The following is a 20,306-nucleotide window of genomic DNA, read 5'->3' on the forward strand; positions in this document are numbered from 1 at the left end:
AAAAAGTATTGTAAACATAGATATAAGTTAAATCTAGAAAACATCTTAAAATTAAATTATTGATCTTAACATTACTCTCTCCAATAAGTGAAAATTGGTCAGGCTTGGTGTGGTATTCAAGGAAGCAGTGGTAGAATATTTGAAGACCTATGTGAAATAATCTTAAGAAGAGAAGTAGAGAATATAAAAATTTGTGAAAGAGGGCAGTTTGGTTTTTTTCCTATGATCCTTTAAATTTAGAAAATTGGACTTGGTTTCAGCTGCATATATTATAGTTCATAATTTGTCATTTTAATATGGTACTAATTAGCATCGGATGACTTCTAATTATAGTTAACAATAGGCTGTGACTATCTATCAATACCCACCTTCATTCCACACATTGGAATTCATCTAGCACCTAAAAATGCCAAACAAAATTAGCAAACTATTAATATATTTCCCTTGGAGATTGATCAAATCAAAAAAATCTTAAGAACTGAGGCTTAAGTAGGAACATGTTGACATGTATTTAGAGCTCAATTATATAAACATGAAACAAGTAATATTGAAACATATAGCATTTAAAAACACATTTTTTTTTTTTAAGATAATGTGTGAATACATAGAAAAGAGTCTGGAAGAAGCCTCACTCACCTGATAATAATAGTGGTTGGGAAATAGGTGATGGGAGGTTTGGGAACAGGTGTAAGTGAACAGTCAAAGGGTACTTTATTTGTAATATTTCAGTTTTTTAATGGAAAATATATTCATATTATTTTTTATAATTAAAATTATTTAAAAATTTAAAGGAGGTTATATTTCATACTTATAAAGCAATGAAATTCTATTTAAGAAATATATCTTTTTGTACTTAAGAGCCTTAACAATAAGGAGTGCTTATTGACAGTCATTTTAAATGATTATGTGAAATAATTGAATTTTGAAAATATTCCCTAAAGATATCTCAGCTCCTTTTCAGAGAACTCTCAAGAGATGGAAGCATGTGCAGCTTGCTTACATATTCCTATTGATTGTATTTCACTTACAACAATAAAAGTAAACTCCAAATACAAATCTAGCAATATTACTAATTCATTACAACCAGTACTTATTTTCTTCATTAACTTTTTATTGTTATTTTCGACTTACACAGCATGCACAAATGTAGCAATTATATGTTGAGCAAGAAAAGGGAAAGTTCTTTATGTTCAACATACTGTATGTCAGAAGTCATTACTTCACCAGAGCTTTTGGAAAAACACAAAATAAGATCAGCCTCTTACAAAACAAGTATAATTAACCACAAAAAGTAGGTGGGCTAAGCTACTAATCTACTCAGCTAAGAGTTAGTTTATTGTATATAAATAACATGATATAGATCAGCCTGCCTGACTACATCATAGCAAAAAACAAGCTGCATAAATTGTTTTGTTAGTGATAAAAAAGTTTTAAATCTTCTCCTTAAAGGAGGGTTGTGTATTGACTAGTAAGTAGCCAAAGTCAAAGGCAATGTCCAGTGTCTAATGTTTAGTTTTTTCCTTTTTCTTCTCTTTTTTATTGTTGAGTCAGGGTCTTACTCTGTTGCCTGAAGTAGAATGCAGTGGAATCATCACAGCTCACTGTAACTCGAACTCCTGGGCTCAAGTGATCCTCCTGCCTCAGCCTCCGGAGTATAATAGCTAGGATTATGGGATTACAGGCGCTCGCAACCAGGACTGTTTTTGTTTTGGTTTTTGTAGAGAGCTATTGCCCAGGCTCATCTTGAACTTCTGGCCTCAATGAATCCTCCTGCCTCAGCCTCCCAAATACTGGGAGCCACCGCACCCAGCTAATTCTACATTTTAAAGAGTGTTTAATTTTTGACATGCATCAGGAAAATGTTAATTCTGTTGGATAGAAGCCTTCAGTCACTTAAAATGTTTAATAACAGAGTCTGTTTAGTAGCTTCATGACTTAATGCTGATCCTTTGAACCCAAACTCAAGGCTCCCCCAGTGGTAAACAGAAAGGGCCAGACATCTAGGTTCTTGTCTCAAATCTGAAACTTATTAGTTATTTGATCTTAAGCAAGTTATTAATTGCTCTGTGGGATTACTCATTGATAAAATGGGAACAATGATGGGCTTCAAACCAGGAGCTTAACTAACAGGGCACATATCCAACCAGGTTCAAGTAAACTGTGATCCAGTATAACCCATCCTGACCACCTCTTCTGTGTAAGGCACAGGACTGGACATTGAGGGAAATGCAAATATGAATAAGAAATAGTCTTTGACATTCAATGGCAAGGTATGAAAACAATTTATGCATCTAGTCTTCTTCTTGACACTATTGATGCAGTTTCATTTTTAGAACTCTGTTTCTAGCACTTAACTGCTGGAACTATATCCATATTCACCACTGGTCCCTTTATTTATCTAGATAGGTTGTCCTTAACACTCCTCACAGAAGATGCTAGGTGAGAACTGGCATCTACAGGTAGTTTAGCACCTGAGGAGCTTCTTCCTCACTGTGCTCTTGGATGTTTCTTCTTATTCAAGACTGTGTAGCTGGTGGTGCTGGTTATAAAGGCAAAGAGGGCAGATTCTCAGGTTGGTTATCTCTAACCCTGGCATCCATCCTCTCTATAGTTACTGGCATCTCAAGTCTTCATTTTCTGTTATTAAGATTTCCCCATTCCTTCCTCAAGTTCTTAAGTGGAGTAAAATATCTTTAATTCTTCAGTTGCATCCCATTCTCTACAATATTAAATATAAATTTCCTTAACACAGCCCTAGAATAGAGGTGAAAAGGGTAAGAGTATGATCAGGGTTTTTCTTTGTCCACCAAGAGAAGGGGATGAGCAAGAGTATAGTTGATCTGATATAATTGTTTAGGCTCAATCAGGAAGGAGGTGAAGTTGAGGGAGCCCCAAAACTGGGGAGAAAATAGTGATCAAGGGACTAGAGGTCATGATGAGTCAGATTATAGGGGTAGTAATACAGTGAGAAAGCTGAAAGGTTAGTACATTGTAGATAGAAAGGAGTATATCTGAATTGAAGATTTCAAAAGTAGAACAATTCTGAATGTTTAAGTTCCAGTTGTACCTGAGAGTAGGTTTGACAGAATACAGTGGAGGTGGCTGGATTGAGTAGATTGTAAAACTACAGGGTGGGCAATTCACATGATTGAAGTCAACCTGGAGAACAGGAGAACAACAGAACTCAGCAAGATGCCAGAGACCTCAGTGAATACAGAGTGATAGAGAAGAGTAGTGATAGTGGAGGGTAGAGCTGGCTTCAGAAGGACAGTGGTTTTCTCTAAGATTGTGAAGAAATAATGAAAGCACTGATCCCACTTCTCAACCCCCCAGTTTGTGGCTTGTAGGTTAAACATATCTACTCATGAAGGTACAGGATTCAGGTACCCCAGGGAAAGCCATGGCTCAATTAGGGCCAGAATCTAGAGGAAATGTTCTGTGACATCCTAAAACACTTAACACATTGTTTTGTGATCAGTGATTTATGTATTAATATATGTTTTCTTATTAAACAGTACCTTCTAGATGCAGGGCCTGTGTCTTAGTCATCTTCCAACCCATTACCTCTCCCACCACTAAGCTCTCTCTTACATTTCATACCTTTGACACACTTCTAGTCTGTCTCATAGTAATCTGTGTAACCTATCTCATCCCTCTACTATTAATAGATTTGTTCATTTGCACATTGACTGATTCATTCATTCATTCATTCATTCAACAAACATTTGAGAACCTGCTATGTGCAAAGCTTGTATTGTAAGTATAGAAGTAAAAGAATTATTACTATAAGTAAAATTACTTACTTAAGTAATTATTACTATAAGTAAGTAAAATTCTTTTACTATAAGTAAAAGAATTATTACTATAGCTAACAGTTTTCTTTAAGTCTGGTACTGTTTCATGTTCTTTATATATATTAACTCATTTATTCCTCACAACACTGGTTAAGAAACAAATTGCTTTTCTTAGAAAACAGGCATAGAGAAACTTAATAATTTGTTCAAGTTTATGGTGTAAGTATATAGCAGAGTTGGGATTCAAACTCCATTTTACCATAGAATTTGTGCTTTTTCCATCACTGTAGACAGTCTCTGCATTAGGGCACCCTAAATCTACTTTTCTACTCATCTTAACATCCTCAGTACTGAGCACAGACCTTTATGTTCTAAGTTTTGTGTTGTCAAATTGTATAGAGAATAGAAACTAGATTGTAGACTTTTTCTTTGGCCTCCTAAGACCCAGCACTGTGATAGGCACTCAAGTGCTCTATGTATTATTGTTGATTTATTGAGACAAAATTTTCTTATAGGGCTGAATGTGAATCATGGTGGGACTGTATATAATTAAAAATAAAAACATTTATGTTTCCAGGCCATATCTCTTTTATTGTACATATTCTTTCACAGATTTTATCTGTTGTGGAATATAGATACCTGTATATTCTCTTTGATACAGAAACCATATTTTTAATAGACTTAAGCAGATGTTCTATCTAATTGGCTTCCCCTACAGAAAAAGAGCAAAGTGTATTTCCTTTGTCATTAGTCCTGAAATGCTCAGTGCTACAAATTTTGGTATTGAAAACCATTACATTCATACTCATTGGAGACACCATTTCAAGGAAATACTTAGATGATTATGCACCTATAAGATTTGCTGCTGTCCATGGGTAATTTGTGTCCTGCGGTAACATGGAGCTTCTATTACTGTACTATAATTATTTACATACTCATCACAAATAATGATGTAACGGATTTTTAAGGGCTATGCATAAGAGAACCAACAAACTGAGATGCAAAACAAGTTTCCACCCCTTTTTTCCAAAGCTATAATCACTTGAACACTATCCAGTATAGTAGGATGCTGGCAGACTTTTCTGTGCAGCAAGCTATATAAAAATGTTTATAATTTACAGCTTATTATGCCATGCAAACAACTGTGTTCCCAATGAAGGAGAGCAAAAAAATATGGCTGCTAAATTACTTAACTCCCTTTGTTAGTTGTTTTCTGGCAACAGTGGAGGGATACTTTGTACTTAAAAAATGCATTTCTTTATTTAATTTTGTATTACTCAATTCAGAACTTCAAAAAATAGGAATTTACTTTTTATCTTTTTATAGATAGGACAGAGTAATTTTAATTTAACATAACCAATAAGTTGAAAAATCAGAATTGTCAGGGAATTTAAATAAAACATTACTAGATTAGGGTTTAATTCAATTTATGGTTTCAACTTTGTAAAATCTGGTTTTGTTTCTGACACACCTACAGTGGTTAATAGGCAATTAATGATTTCTGAAGGTACTTTATGCAAACTTTGTTTTATGTTGTCTGCAGCACTTTGGCTGAAAGTTTATCTTTCTCAGAAATAGGTAGAGGGGTAGGCAAGATAACTTGGACCTCTCTGTTATCTATTGAATATATTTACCATATTAAGCCTTTCCTTAGCATTTTCTGATGTTATTGATTCCCTGATTAGATTCATAAAGCCCCTCAAGTCAGATGCCACATAGTCTTTTGTGATTGCCATTCTTAATTCAAAATGTAAAGCTGTCTGAATTTTAGGTTTGATGACCATGCATTCTCCAAAGATAGTACACAGATTAAAACCTTGCCTGACCTCCCAGGTTTAGGAAAAACAGGGCACCTCTATCCTGGACACTATCAAGGCTTTGGGGGTTACATGTCTGACTCCTTATTCTACAGCTAAAAAGAAAATTTCCTGATATAACATTCATAATTTATAACAATTAATAATTTATTACTGTCCCACTAAAATGAAGGTCATGATTTGGGACACAGTTATTGAGTATAAACTAGTAGTACAGGTATACTAGGCACCTAGGTATACTAGGCCAATCTGAGTATCTGATGACCACAAGATAACCACTATCACATCTTATTAATGAGTACAAAATTAAAACTGAAATTTTTATTAACAGACATACCTTTATCCAGGGGTTAATGAATAGCTTTCCTTAGACATTTTAGAAAGGGGAAAATAACTCAACCTCTATGAAGAATTCTTCACATACTTTGAAGAATCCTTAAAGATGTGGGCACCCCAAACTGAATACCGCTGATCTAGACAGTATGATCAAGGAATAAGTGCTCACATTTTTTTTTGCTATAGAAATGGTGACCATTACCAATTTAGTGCTATTTTCAAGCAGTAAAATGTGACCCCCTATGTTATTGTTATAAATTATGAATGTTATATCAGGAACTTTTCTTTTTAGCCATAGAATAAGGAGTCAGACATATAACCCCCAAAGCCTTGATAGTGTCCAGGATAGAGGTGCCCTGTTTTTCCTAAACCTGGGAGGTCAGGCAAGGTCAGGCATTTAATCTGTATACTGTCTTTGGAGAATGCATGGCCATCAAACCTAAAATTCAGACAGCTTTACGTTTTGAATTAAAATAACAGGTTCATCACACACACACACTCACAGGAGAAAGCTTTATTTCTGGGGGCTACCTTAAAATCTATCATTTGGACTACTAGTGTACAGCTATGGGATTCTCCATGCCCCTCCCATATTGTGCCTTTCCTTCTCAGTTTATCACACTGTCTCTTGTCACACTCTTGTCTCATGTTTTGCCCACATCTACTGGTTGTGCTTTTTATCTGTTATTGAACATCATCTAATAATATTTAAACCATTTCAAACTCTCTAGAATAAGGCAGAAGCGAGAGCAAATGAATAAATTATAGACCTTAGAGTAGTAGAAAGTAAAAACACTCTGACAAAATGGCCACTCTGGCAGAGCCTCCAGATAATCTCAGGAGTGGGCTATCCATTCTCTTCTCTGTGTCCACCCCAGCAGTCTCATTCTTGTTTTGTTCCTTGAAATTCATGATTATATGTAGTATTGAAATGAACTTACAGCACTAGTGATCAGTATAATTATAGTTGCCTTTTCATTTTCTGTAGTTCAACAATATAACTTCTTGCTTTTGTATTATGATCACCATTTTAGGATTATCTGCACCTTTTATACTTCTGATGTTCTTTACCAGGAGCTTTTCCTGGTGGAAGACAACTCAGTCAAGCAGGATTCAAAGCCAGGAATAATGCTGCAATCATTTATACACTGTTATTATATATATAATATACAAGCTATAGATATAATGTACAAGCTATAGATATAATGTTATGTATCATTTTTTAAAAAATCTTTGGAGTTTATACTTATTTGTTCATTAGATGAAAAGTGTTGGAGGGTCAAATACTGAATTAAAACCCTGTTGAGGAAGGGAGAATGGCAGTCATTTAAAAACCTAAATCAGAATGGATATATAGGGCCTAGTTTAGAACGATCTAATATTCAAAAAAAGAGGAAATCTGTTATACAGAATAGGAAGTCTATTATAAAAAAAAAAAAAAAGAGGAGGGGGGAGAAAAAAAAGAGGAAAGGAAGTATTATCATCATGTCATCATGATGCTTCTCTAAATGGCTCCTTAAAACCACTTAACAATCCACTCAGAAATCAAATATATCATAGACCACAGCCACGTATATAGTAGCTGTACTAAGACATGATGGCATTTCCATTTAAAAAAAAACACAAACCGAAATACCCTTTTGTAGGTACCTGATTACACCTGAACTTTACTGGGTCCCACACCAAAAGAATTAAATCAATCTGTTCTCTCTCCTCTAAAAGTTTATTGTCTCTTACAGATATTTTGAGAGTAGACACACATATTTGACATATAATATATTATTAATAGGGCCAGGCGAGGTGGCTCATGCCTATAATCCTAGCACTCTGGGAGGCCGAGACGAGTGGATTGCTCGAGCTCAGGAGTTTGAAACCAGCCTGAGCAAGAGCGAGACCCCGTCTCTACTATAAATAGAAAGAAATTAATTGGCCAACTAATATATATAGAAAAAAATTAGCCGGGCATGGTGGCGCATGTCTGTAGTCCCAGCTACTCGGGAGGCTGAGGCAGCAGGATTGCTTGAGCCCAGGAGTTTGCGGTTTCTGTGAGCTAGGCTGACACCACAGCACTCACTCTAGCCTGGGCAACAAAGTGAGACTCTGTCTCAAAAACAAACAAACAAACAAACAAAAATATATATATGTATATTATTAATAGAAAAAGTACTGTAATCCCAGCTACTCAGAATGCTGAGGCTGGAGAATCACTTGAGCCCAGGAGTTGGAGGTTGCAGTGAGCTATGATGACAACACTGCACTCTAGCCTGGGCAAGAGAGCAAGACTGTGTCTCAAAAAACAAACAAATATATATATTAGAAAAATTAAAGTAGTGCTATTATATTAATATATAATTCACACTTTTGTTAGCTTAAGGTGTAGAGACAAGGATGTTTTTCTCATTTGCAGGGGTAAAGATAAGAAGAATAACCAATGAAATTCAAAATTTGGTCATTCAGTCAGAATTACAATCAACATTAAGAGGATAATACATTCATTCACTCGGAATTTTTTTCTTTCTTTCTTGTCAGACCAGTAAATGTGGCACACATATCACACATAACACCCAATCATCATGCTTATGAACTACAAAAATCATTTCATTCACTCTGAAATTTGATTGACCATATGTGGACCTGTCCAGGAAATGTTTTCCTTACGATACTTTAAACACACACACACACACACACACACACACACACACACACACACGATCTGAACTGTTCTAGAACTTCCTTGCTGACTTTATTTCATAAAGTCCATCAATCCATTTTCAGTATGTTTTCTTCTAATCTCTTTTAAAAGACACATTGTACCTTCTGATAATCTGAGGTCAATGAGCCCACTTCAGCCTCCTCTCTCTCCATTTCTCTACATTCCCAATGTATTTCTCCCTCATAATTCTTATTAGGTAGATTTTTTGTTAGGTTTCACTTTAGGTGTTACTTCCTTGGGGAATCCTTACCTTCCTTGAATATTCAAATTCGGTCCTCTGGGCTCCCTTGGCAACCTGTGTTTACTTCTGTGGTAGCAGTTATTGCCCAAGATTGAAATCATTTGCTTTCCTGTCCAAATCCTTCATTGATGTGGCCATAAGCTTCTTAAGCACAGAGCTATGGTTTTCTTCCTTTTTTAAAAAATAAATTCTCAGGCCGGGCGCTGTGGCTCACGCCTGTAATCCTAGCTCTTGGGAGGCCGAGGCGGGCGGATTGCTCAAGGTCAGGAGTTCAAAACCAGCCTGAGCAAGAGTGAGACCCCGTCTCTACTATAAATAGAAAGAAATTAATTGGCCAACTGATATATATATAAAAAATTAGCCGGGCATGGTGGCACATGCCTGTAGTCCCAGCTACGTGGGAGGCTGAGGCAGGAGGATTGCTTGAGCCCAGGAGTTTGAGGTTGCTGTGAGCTAGGCTGACGCCACGGCACTCACTCTAGCCTGAATAACAAAGCGAGACTCTGTCTCAAAAAAAAAAAAAAAAAAAAAAATTCTCAGAGCCTATCTCAGAATGTGACATATGACAGGCACTCAATATATGTTCATTAAATGAAAAGAAGGATCCTTGAATAATCACTACAATTGTAATATGCTAATAATAAAATATAGGGGAAGTGTACTTAGAATGTCCTTCTAACTGTAATGAATTTTAACATTTTATTAACAGTAGTCCAATCAGGACTTTAGAAATCACTTCAAAAGACTCTTTGCTGCAACTGTTTATCTTGTTAATAATTCAGATGCTGTTAACCAGTTATCTGCTGATTTGACAAAGTCCATTAAGTATCTGTTATTTAGAATTAATCAGTTTAATTTTTGAACTTACTCCAAGATCTGCCTTCTTGACCAAATCTGTCTAGTTATAATAGTTGTATCTGCTAATTCCAATTTATTAAATGTCAGTAAATATGGGTTTTCCGTAAAGATGTGAAACCAGGTTATCTTTTTAAGAAAATAAATATTTATAACAATTTGTGAATTTATAACTAAATTGTGCATGATGACAGTATAAAAAATGTTTAAAAATAAGTTGATGTAAATGAGGCATTTCAAAGTACAGGTTGGCACTTCGTCATTAACCTTAATTTTGTGACTTTTGTCAGTTGATGTCACAACCTTAGTGTTATTTTTAAAATAGTTTTTGTAGGGCTACTTAATTAAGTAACGTGGTGTTTGCTTATTTCAAATAGTCTGTCTTTGTTCCTGTCCAAGCTGTGCTGGCAGGGCATTGCTTTTCTTTTCCCTTTTGTGAATATTCTGTGTTAGATAATGGTTCTGCAAATAATAGATTCCAAGGACCTTTGATCCACCATTACTGTAAAATAAAATGCAACTTAATTTTTTCTGGGCATAATGGTTTTAACCTTGTGTACTAATTTGACTGTGCTTGTGGGGGCAGATTCTTAAATGAGACACAAATGAAGGAAAAATTGCTAATGCTGCCACTGTATATCTAATGAGCACTGTGTAATAAACCATAACCTCTTCGACATTTCTCTGGAAAGCAGCATGATTATTTTGGATGGCTAGCCCTTTGTGGATGGCTCATTACCGTCTGGCATAATATGTATTGATAGAGACTGTAATTGTCAACTCCTATTTGACATGCTGCCTCTAATAAATATGGCTTGCATCGCTGGAGTCCACTAATGGTTATATAGGAAACTGTAATTAAAGAAAAAAACATATTTTTAGGTTAAAAATATATATGTGTATGTAAAACATCTGTATAGAAGATTGTCTGCTTCTTCACCACCTCTGCTAGCTTCTTAGAGTATTTGAAGCTTCCCCTAAGGATTGATGCTTTTTTATCAGTATAGGGGCCAATGTATGACAAGACCCGTGTGTGTGTGTGTGTGCGTGTGTGTGTGTGTGTGTGAGAGAGAGAGACAGACAGACAGACAGACAGACAGACAGAGAGAAGGGGAGGAGGAATATGAAAAGCTACCTCTCTATATAGATAAGATCCATAGACTATAGTTTATACATCTGGGTTTAGCTGATGAAGTTAATGCTTTACGTAGCTAGACAATCTTGACAGTCTCTTTTTAATTCACCTTTCCCATGGTTATTGTTTCCTAACTTTGTTCTCCTTTTGTTATAAGAAAGTTATGTTCTTTGATAGTATAAAAAAAAGGAATACCTAACAAGCCAAATTACTACAAAATATAAATCACAAGGCTATCAAAGGCCCACAGAATACTTTATACCAGGGGTCCTCAAACTTTTTAAACAGGGGGCCAGTTCACTGTCCCTCAGACCATTGGAGGGCTGGACTATAGTTTAAAAAAACTATGAACAAATTCCTATGCACACTGCACATATCTTATTTTGAAGTAAAAAAACAAACGGGCAAAAACACCTGCATGTGGTCCGCGGGCCGTAGTTTGAGGACGCCTGCTTTATACAATATTTAGGCTTGAAACAATATAAAGATTAGAATTGGCCCTACTTCATGTTATAAGACAGATACAGGCCTATTCAATTTATTATTTCTGCAAACATAGATTTGGAGTTCTAAAAAAATAATACTTTTGTTTACAATGTGTAATTGTAATATATTCTGAACTTCTGGACAAGGAAGTGTACTCTTGATTTATATAGTACAATTCATGGTTTTTATAAAATAGAATCCTCATCATAAGATGTAAAATTAGAATGGGAGCACATGTTTATATTTCCTGGAGTAGGCCTAGAAAATCATGTGCAAATTAGGCAGCTCTCAGGTTTCTTCTTAGCAATGTGAAGTCGGATAAAATTTTCAAGCTAAAAAAATGTAGTCCCAGGGAGATGAAGAGAAGTAGCTGTTGGGAGAGCATGACTCTAGTCATATACCCATAATTTTAAACCCTGGTCCTATCTATTTGGGCAAATTTCTCGGCCTCCCTGAGCCCCAGTGTGTTCATATATAAAAATGGGGACAATACCATCTACCTAGCAGAGCTGTTATAAGGAGCAGATGAACATATATGAAGCACTTACTGTAGTACTTTTGACATCTAGTTAGGTAATCAGTAGATATTAGTTTTATTCTTTTTACACTTTTATTCTCCCTTCTTCCTTCTAATTTCCACAGATGACCACATTTCTAATCTAGTGCATTCTCTATTTTCTCAAGGATGCCCTGTCCATGAAACATAGACTTTTGATTTTGTTAGGTAATACTAGCTAATAGTTATTAACAACCAGGCCCTGTTCTAATTGTCTTAACTCACTGAATGTATTAACTCACTGAATCGTCACAACAATCTCACAATAAGAGGGGCAGGTGCTATTATTATCATCCCCACTTAACAGATGGGAAAAACTGAAGCACACAGAGAATTAATTTGCCCAAAGTGACATAGTAGCAGGGCCAGTGTTTGAACACAGGCAGTTTAACTCCAGAGTCCATATTCTTTGCCACTAACCTATACTGCCTCTGCAGGTCATCCCTTTTCCTGTTCCTAAGGACAGAGGGAAAGAACAGGTTCTGGTAGGATTCTAGAGGGACCTGCACTACCTTCCTTTGTAGAGCTAAATTGTCCTTAAAAAATAAATCCAACATAGCTGTCTGGAGTAGGGAAGGTATTTCTGGGAGGATGGAGGGAGAAGCAATTGAAGGGAGAAGCAATTATGGGAGGATGGAGGGAGAACCATGTGAAAGGAAGCAATTATGCAGTAGGATGCCAAGGCCAGGGGAAACTGAGCAATAACTATTCTCGCTAGACCTGCCAGCAAATGCCAAATACTTATAGTGTCCTGCATACATTGTGCTATTTCCTTTGCATGGGTTACCATTCTTACGTTTCTTCATCTGACTAACACTCACCTATCCCTTAAGATACAGGTCTGCTGTCATCTTCTCCAGGAAATCATCTCTGACCCCCGGATTGAGGTAAATGTTTTTTTCTGGGCTCCCATAGCACAAGTCTGTACAAACATAAGTGGTGATAGCAGTAGCAGTAATAACTACCATGTACTGAGCATAGACCATGTGCCAGAACATTGTGCTAAAAACACTTTACAGTGTTATCCCATTTATGTCTCACAATAATCCTAAAAGGCCAGTGATGATAGCGCCTTTAAAGATATATAAATATTTTTATAGATATATAAAGATAGCGCCTATATAGATAAGGACAATAAAGCTTGGAGATGTTAAATAATTTATCTAGGAACTACAGAGCCATTAAGTAGCAGATCTGAGATTTAAACCAGGGCTTTCTTACTCCAAACTTATATTCTTAATAACTGTAGTACCCATACATTATTGATATTATTGGCTTTTATTTTTCTCATAATCAGATTATAAACTCTTTAAGGACTACAGTGTTGTTTATTCATCTTTTACCCAGATGCTATCAAAATTGTGCTTTAGAGGAGAAAGAAACAGAATATTAAAATGTGCTTATTTTTGCTAAATGTGCTTGAATTTTAAATGTATTTTTTTGTAGTGAGCTGAGTTTAATGGGTAGAAGCTAAGACAATGTTTCCTCCCCCCCTGAAGGTTCAAGTCTGCTAAGATGAACTGACAATAGACAGATTAATGGGAGAAAAGGTATACAAATTTGTTAACATGCACATGCCGTGGGAATCTGGCAAATACAAGACTCAAAGAAGAACCATGTGGTTGAGGTTTACATGCTTTCTTCATATGATGGGGGGTGGGGAGCTGTAGGCAATTTTAGAGGGGTAGTAAATGATTTTTAAGGGCAACAAAGAATGGACTTGAACACCAGACAATAGTAGGCTCCAAGACCAGATAATGTTTTGAATGATTCCCTTTGGATGCTGAATGGGATGGAAGGACAAAAAATAGCTATGGAAAGGTGAGGGACAGAACTTGACTGTGAACAAAGGTTGTCTTATGCAGATATAGTCCCCCAGGTAACCTCTCAGAGCTGCCCTCAGAAGAATAGGTGAAAGTCTGACTGGGCATGGTGATGACTTTTAGTCTCTGCTCCTTTCCAGCAGTTAATCTTTCCTGGTTATTTGATAACATTGCTAGGGAGGGAGTCTTAACACATTGCACTTCTTTTGGAAGATGTGTTCCTCAGTCAGATAAGGGAACTTTCTGAGAGAGCCCCTCACTGAGCTTAGAGGGAAGAAACCAGAAAAGTTAGAAAGTCCTTCGTTCTGAGGCAACTTGTAAGGCCTGCCAATTTGCTTTAACTCAAAAGTGCTCACCATGCCAAAACACCATACTTTGGGGTATTATTCTCTTAGCCTCTACAATTGTAATTTCTTTTGACTTGATATACTATCAAACTGTAAAAACCTTATACAGATATTGCTGGGTAGGTGTTACGGACTGAATTGTTTCCTCCCAAACTTATGTGTTGAAGCCTGTAGCCCCCAGTGTGACTATATTTGGGCATAGGACCTTTAGGAAGATAATTAAGGTTAAATGAGGTCATAAGGGTGGGACCCTAATCTAATAGGTCCTTATAAGAAAAGGAAGAGGAAGAAGAAAAGGAAGAAGAATAGATCTGTCTCACCTGGCCTCTAAATACAGAGAAAAGGCCATGTGAGGACACAGTGAGAAGGCAGCTATCAGCAAGCCAGGAAGAGAGCCCTCCCTAGAAACCGAATTTGCTAATCACTTGATCTTAGACTTCTTGGCCTTCAGAACTATGAAAAAATAAATATCTGTTTAAGTCACTGTGGTATTTTGCTATGGCAATCTGAGCAGCCTAATATAGTAGAATATGCTAGATTTTCTTGTTCTAGGATTTTTGTAATTGATAATTTAACATGATAGATATCCAACTATGGGTAATGTCATATAACAGCTTGAGATTTCTAATTAATAGTATAATTAGAATAATCATATAAGGACATTGTAAAAATACAAAGAATTGAATTGTTGTGTTATCAGAGATTCAGAATGACAGCCACCTACCATGAGCCACCTGAGGAACAGCTCAACCTCCTTCCCTTTGCCCGCTGTGGGCACCAAGGCTTCATCAGCTCTCCCTCCTCTCAGGACTCCTGGCTCAGTGTTTTCCTATAGAGAAGGGCTTATGGTAGGACAAGTCCTGTACAGTGGAAGGGCAGTTTAATTAGGAACCATCTAAATTATTACTTAAACTTAAGGCCAAGGGAAGCTGAGCAGTACATTTTTATTTTGTAAAAGGGCTTGCCAGAGTGTTCTCTGTATCACCTCTCCTGTTGGAAGTCTTCACTGAACAGTTTTCTTTAGAATGAGAATGAAGACAAAGGGCTAAATTAGCTTCATTCATTTCTCTGCTCACTTCAAACTGAGTTAAGTCTACAAGGTCACTCTGATTAGTATGTAGGCCTTACAATATGTGTTTTAGGCCACAGCAGAGCACTTGTTTGCAGATGGAAGTGTTCTGGTGAAATTAGTAGTATAATAACTTGACATTCTGATAATTAACAGGCAGTGAATATTCTTCTGTGGTATCTAAGACCCAACTGTTAACTCATATTTCTTTGGTGTAGGTAACCTTATTTAAGCAAAATACAAATAAGAAACATGTTAATTTTCTTTTATCTCTGTGGGAAAATGACTTTTTGATAATTCATTTATTTTGTTCTCCTTAATTTATTCAAATCACTTGGGGCTATGGCTAGAAGATTAAGGATGTTCCTAGACATTTTTTCCTTTTTTGTATTGCTCTCATTTCTTTTTCTCTCAGGCCCTGTCAGAGAGGAGACATTCAAGCCTTTGTCCTAAACCTATTCCGCCCATATTCCAGTGTCAGTCTGCTGGCTACAGCCATTTTCAAACCACTCCATGGCAGCTGTCGACTCTGTTCATTGTCTGTCAGGGCAGTGAGTCCTGTTGGGACCAGCAGCAGCAGCAGCAAGCTGACTGGAAACCCCCAGAGCACTACTGTGGCAACCATGTGTGGCACCAGGGGGTGAGCAGCAGCAGTGTCCTTGCACTCAGTAATCTAAATGCTCCTCATCTAGGAAGAGCCCAGCTTTCCTGTCACCTCTTAGAGTCTTCCCATTCTGTCCTGCAATCCTCCGTGATCATACTGTGTATCCCTACAGCAATAATGGACCATGGCATTCGTTTTACACTTATGTACTTACAGTCTTCTTGTTAAATCTTTTTATGTCATTGTACTGTATCCCCAGCTACACCATGAGCCCTCAGGGCACAGACTATGTCTTAAACTACTTTAAGAGAAAGGATACGTACTCACACCTTGATACATACTCATTGATAAAACAAAAACACTTCTTTTACTTTGTATTTCTAGGGTCTGATACATAGCAGGTATGCCATAAATGATTGTAACCTGAAATGAATGTTTATTAAATGTCTCTTTTTCTTTCCTTACTATGTTCTGTTGATCTTTGACCTCCTAATTGGTCTGTGAACCATGTGGTATCATCAGCTGTCAGGAAGCCGTCTAGTTGGGGAAATTGGTGGCTTCTACTCAGATATTTCAGGCTTGTCATATTCCCTACAGCCTTACTATTTTTAAAGCTTTCCTACAAACACATTCATTTGTAAAGAGAAGAGTATTCAATATTTTTTAAATAATTACTATAGGCTTAGATTACTATTTAATGATTGGACTTGTTTGGATGAAAGTCAATGAATGCAGAGTAGTGAAAAAAAAGCTAGTTTCCTTTAAAGAAACCATACTGTGGACACAAGAATTAACTAGAGCAGTGAATAGGGAAGACAATAATGGTAGTAGTATGATAAGGTGATTAAATGTAGAAATATACGAAGGCATGAAAGGCAATATAAAATCCACAAGAAGTGGAAAAAGGTCAGATTACTTGGAAAATTATAGAGATATCACAGAGTTTGGTAAGGATAAGCACAATGATGTAGATAACCATATTCTCAACCATCTATTTACAAAAAAAATCTTACGAAGTAGGAGAAGTGCCCCATCTATGAGTTGGAAGTGTATCAGATGAGCTTTAAGTTCTCTGTTTAGGTCTTTGAATCCAAACTTTTTAAGTTGCTGGTGTGTCAGTTAAAAATGTGTATGAAATGTTTGCTGATTTGAATGTGTAGTTTTATCCCTTTGCAAAGTAAATGTATTTTCTGCGGTGAATGGGGAGTATTTTCAGATATCTGTTTCTGTTTATTATTATTTTTTATCCCTGCCCGCCTTTAAGCTCCTTGAGAGCGGTACTCTGATATTTTTATGGTGAAAAAGGTATCACCAAACACTTCATGAAGGGTGCCCACAAAATAGGAGATTGGCAGAACTGTGTGCACATTTTGCCATCCTTCTAAAGGACATTTTATTAGTTATTTGTTAAAATGTACGTTTTCAGGGCCAGATGAGTGTCTCACACCTGTAATCTCAGTACTTTGAGAGGTTGAGGCAGGTAGATTGCTTGAGGCCAGGAATTCGAGATCAGCCTGGGCTATATAACAAGAGACTCTATGTCTACAAAAAAAATACAAAAACAAAAAAACACAAAACCAGCCATGGTGGCGCACATCTGTAGTCCCAGGAGCCTGGGAGGCTAAGGCAGAAGGATCCCAGGAGTTCAAGGCTGCAGTGAGCTATGATCTCATCACTGCAATCCAATTTGGGTGACAGCGAGACTCTATCTCCTTAAAAACAAAAACATGTTTTCAAAATGTGTCAAAAGTTGAGATGAGCGCTGTGACTCCAGAAGGCCAGAATGAGAAGTCATAGTCAGATATAAGAAAAGAGAAAGAGAACTGGATGGGAGAAGAAGGTATAACCAAAAGTAATGTGGTCTTAGAGGTCTCTAGGAAAATCAGATCCTGTGCTTATAACTGTTTGGAACTTGAAGCCAAGATTTACAAACTTAACATATTTTGTAAACGTAACATAAATTCCTAGGTTGAACAGGAGGCATTTTCAAATGTCTCTTTTATTATGCAGGAAAAGGCAAACTGTACAAATTTGATTACAGAATTCATCTCTTATCATCTTTGACTGCTTTAGTACCATGTTACTTGAAAAATCAATGTTACCTGATTTTTAAGATTGCTTGTCAAATACTAGTCCAATTTTAAAAAAATCTTTGTATAATGATATATCTACATATGGTATCTAAAGGACCACCAATAAATTATAATTTCTGAAACATATACACTCTAACATAGTAAAAGGATCTGATTATTCTGTGCTACCTGATTTTTTTGTGTGTGCTACCTGATTTTATTTTGTCATTAAACAGAATTTTTTTGAGAAACTTCTAAACAGGAAGATTATGCTTAAATTCTTTTGTCAGCTTCTTGGGGTAGCATGATATAGAAAAAAGATAAGAAGATAATGATTATACTTCTAGTCTTCTGTATGGCCTTGAACAAGGTACTTGGCTTCTTTGGATAACTACCTGTAGGACATTAAACAAAGTACTTAGAACTACTGGGCCTTGACTTCTACAACTTTAAAGTGAGGTACCAGGATTGGAAGATGGGTGTCCAAAGTCCTCAATATTCTTCTATTCTGAAGAGTCCTAAATTTGGATCTAGCTCAGGAAGGTCTAAGTATGTTGAGCTCCTTCCACAATAAAACTGTTAAGTTTCTGGAACCATGTTTTAATCTACTCTATATTCCAAGTCCTCTGGGGTAGTACCTTCCATATAACAGGTACTTAATAACCATTTCTTGAATGAATAAATAAAGCTAGAGAACTAGCCTCACTTGTCCAAAAAAGGAAATAAAGAAGACATTTGTTATCTGCCCACTTCTCCAAGCAATTGGTATAATCAGGAATAGGCCATGTCTGCTACCCAGCAGATACTTGATATTCCATAAATCCTTGTTGCTTACACAATTAATGGAATTTATTTCCTCCTTGCAACATTCCTATGAAATACCTATTGTTAACCCTATTTTCATATGAGTAAATCAAGACTTTAGGGGATGAAGTAAGGGTAAGTTGTAAGGTCTACAGCTCATGGAAAATAAGGCCTTAATTCAAAACCCGAGCTTCCTGGTAACAAAAGTCTTCATTTAGGTAATCTTTAACTCACCCTAAAGCATAAATGACTTATGATTATTCCCAAAGAAAGGTTCTGATGTGGGGAGGCAAGGTAAGAGCAAGAGGGCCGTGGATACCTGAGGTGGAAGATGATCAAAGTACAGGAGGGAGGCAAGGACTCCGAACCCACGCTTGCCACCTGTCTAGAGTTGTCCCTGCCCCAACCATGGAGATAGCTTGAAATATTTAGCAGTTTTCTTTTCAAGCATTTTCTTTGCTGATGAAACAAATTTATTGATTGTCAGAGCATCAGATGGGAGTTAGGGCACCTGAATAATAGTTCTAATATCTGCAACTTACCTGGGACTTTTATTTATTCAGTAGACCTTTCCAATCTGCCTGTTCTTCATCTATCATTTAGATGAAGTGGTTTAAATCAGTGATTGTTCACAGATTTGGAGAGGAACTTCAAGGGGTGGTCAGGGGTGGAGTGTGAGGAGGGACTGGAGGAGCAGGAAAGGATTGTCCATCAGCAAGAGAAGCATCCAAAAGTCCAGGGGACTCTGTGGTACACGCCAAGTCCAGGATGCCCCTGTGGGAATGCCTGTGGTGGTATAACGGATGACTTGCTGTTGTTACAGGATCAGGTCTTGCTTGCTTTGTGGGTGACTCACTCCTGACCTATACTTACCAGATAATTGAGATGTAAAGTTTTCTCTAAAGATGTACTTAAATAGAAAGGTGAGTTGATTTAAAAGCAGTAATAGTTAAATACTTTTAGTAAAGTTTTTAGTAAGCATTTACTATGTGCATTTATCATTCTAATAACTATATATACAGTCATTTAACCCCCATGACACTATACTATATGTGCTACTGTTATCACCATTTTACAGATGAAAAGACTGGGTACTGAGTGTGGCTGAGCAAATTGCTCAAGGTCACAGAGCTAATAAGTAGCATAGTTGGGGTGTGAATCTAGGCAGTCTGGGTCCAGAATCTGTACTCTTAAGCTCTATATGGTATCCCTAGACAGAGACAAAAATCCTAAGAAAGTATTTAAAGATAAGATTTAAAGAAAAACCTTAAGTATATAAGAGTACATGTGGTATATGCAGAAATGACAAAAGTGATTCATGAATAAGTTTTAAAACATGCTCTGGAGTATTGCCTCTGGCAACTCCCAGGTAGTCCTGAATATCAGATTCCCTGGAGAAGGAAGCTGAGGGCCCTTGATTGGGCTAGGTGCTCAACTCTGGATCCCTCGACCAGGGAGGAGGAAACTGAGGGTCACAGAACAGACGTGACAGCTACCACCCACCTTACAATCTCAGTGGGGGAGGGGCAGATGGCACATCCAGAGAAAGTAGAATCACTACTGGGGGAGCACAAGAAGGTACCCACCACAATCATCAATGGCCAAGTCTGGGTTGACCTCAGGGCATAATTTAGAATTATTTTTCTTCACTGAA

General features: G+C 36.9%; 1 protein-coding gene across 3 annotated transcripts in view; it reads left to right on the forward strand.

Moving 5' to 3' along the window:
* Nucleotides 1–20,306, forward strand: part of PDSS2 (decaprenyl diphosphate synthase subunit 2) — a 242,489-nt gene that overhangs the window by 104,092 nt on the left and 118,091 nt on the right. The window contains exon 2 of one of the 3 annotated variants that reach the window (XM_076003083.1): nt 12,767–12,820. The exons of the other annotated variants lie outside the window; for them this stretch is intronic. Coding sequence (XP_075859198.1) covers nt 12,767–12,820 — 54 coding nt within the window. The remainder of the gene's footprint in view (nt 1–12,766; nt 12,821–20,306) is intronic. 3 annotated transcript variants of the gene reach the window in all.

This window comes from Microcebus murinus, chromosome 5 (assembly GCF_040939455.1).
Source record: "Microcebus murinus isolate Inina chromosome 5, M.murinus_Inina_mat1.0, whole genome shotgun sequence".
Lineage (NCBI taxonomy): Eukaryota > Metazoa > Chordata > Mammalia > Primates > Cheirogaleidae > Microcebus > Microcebus murinus.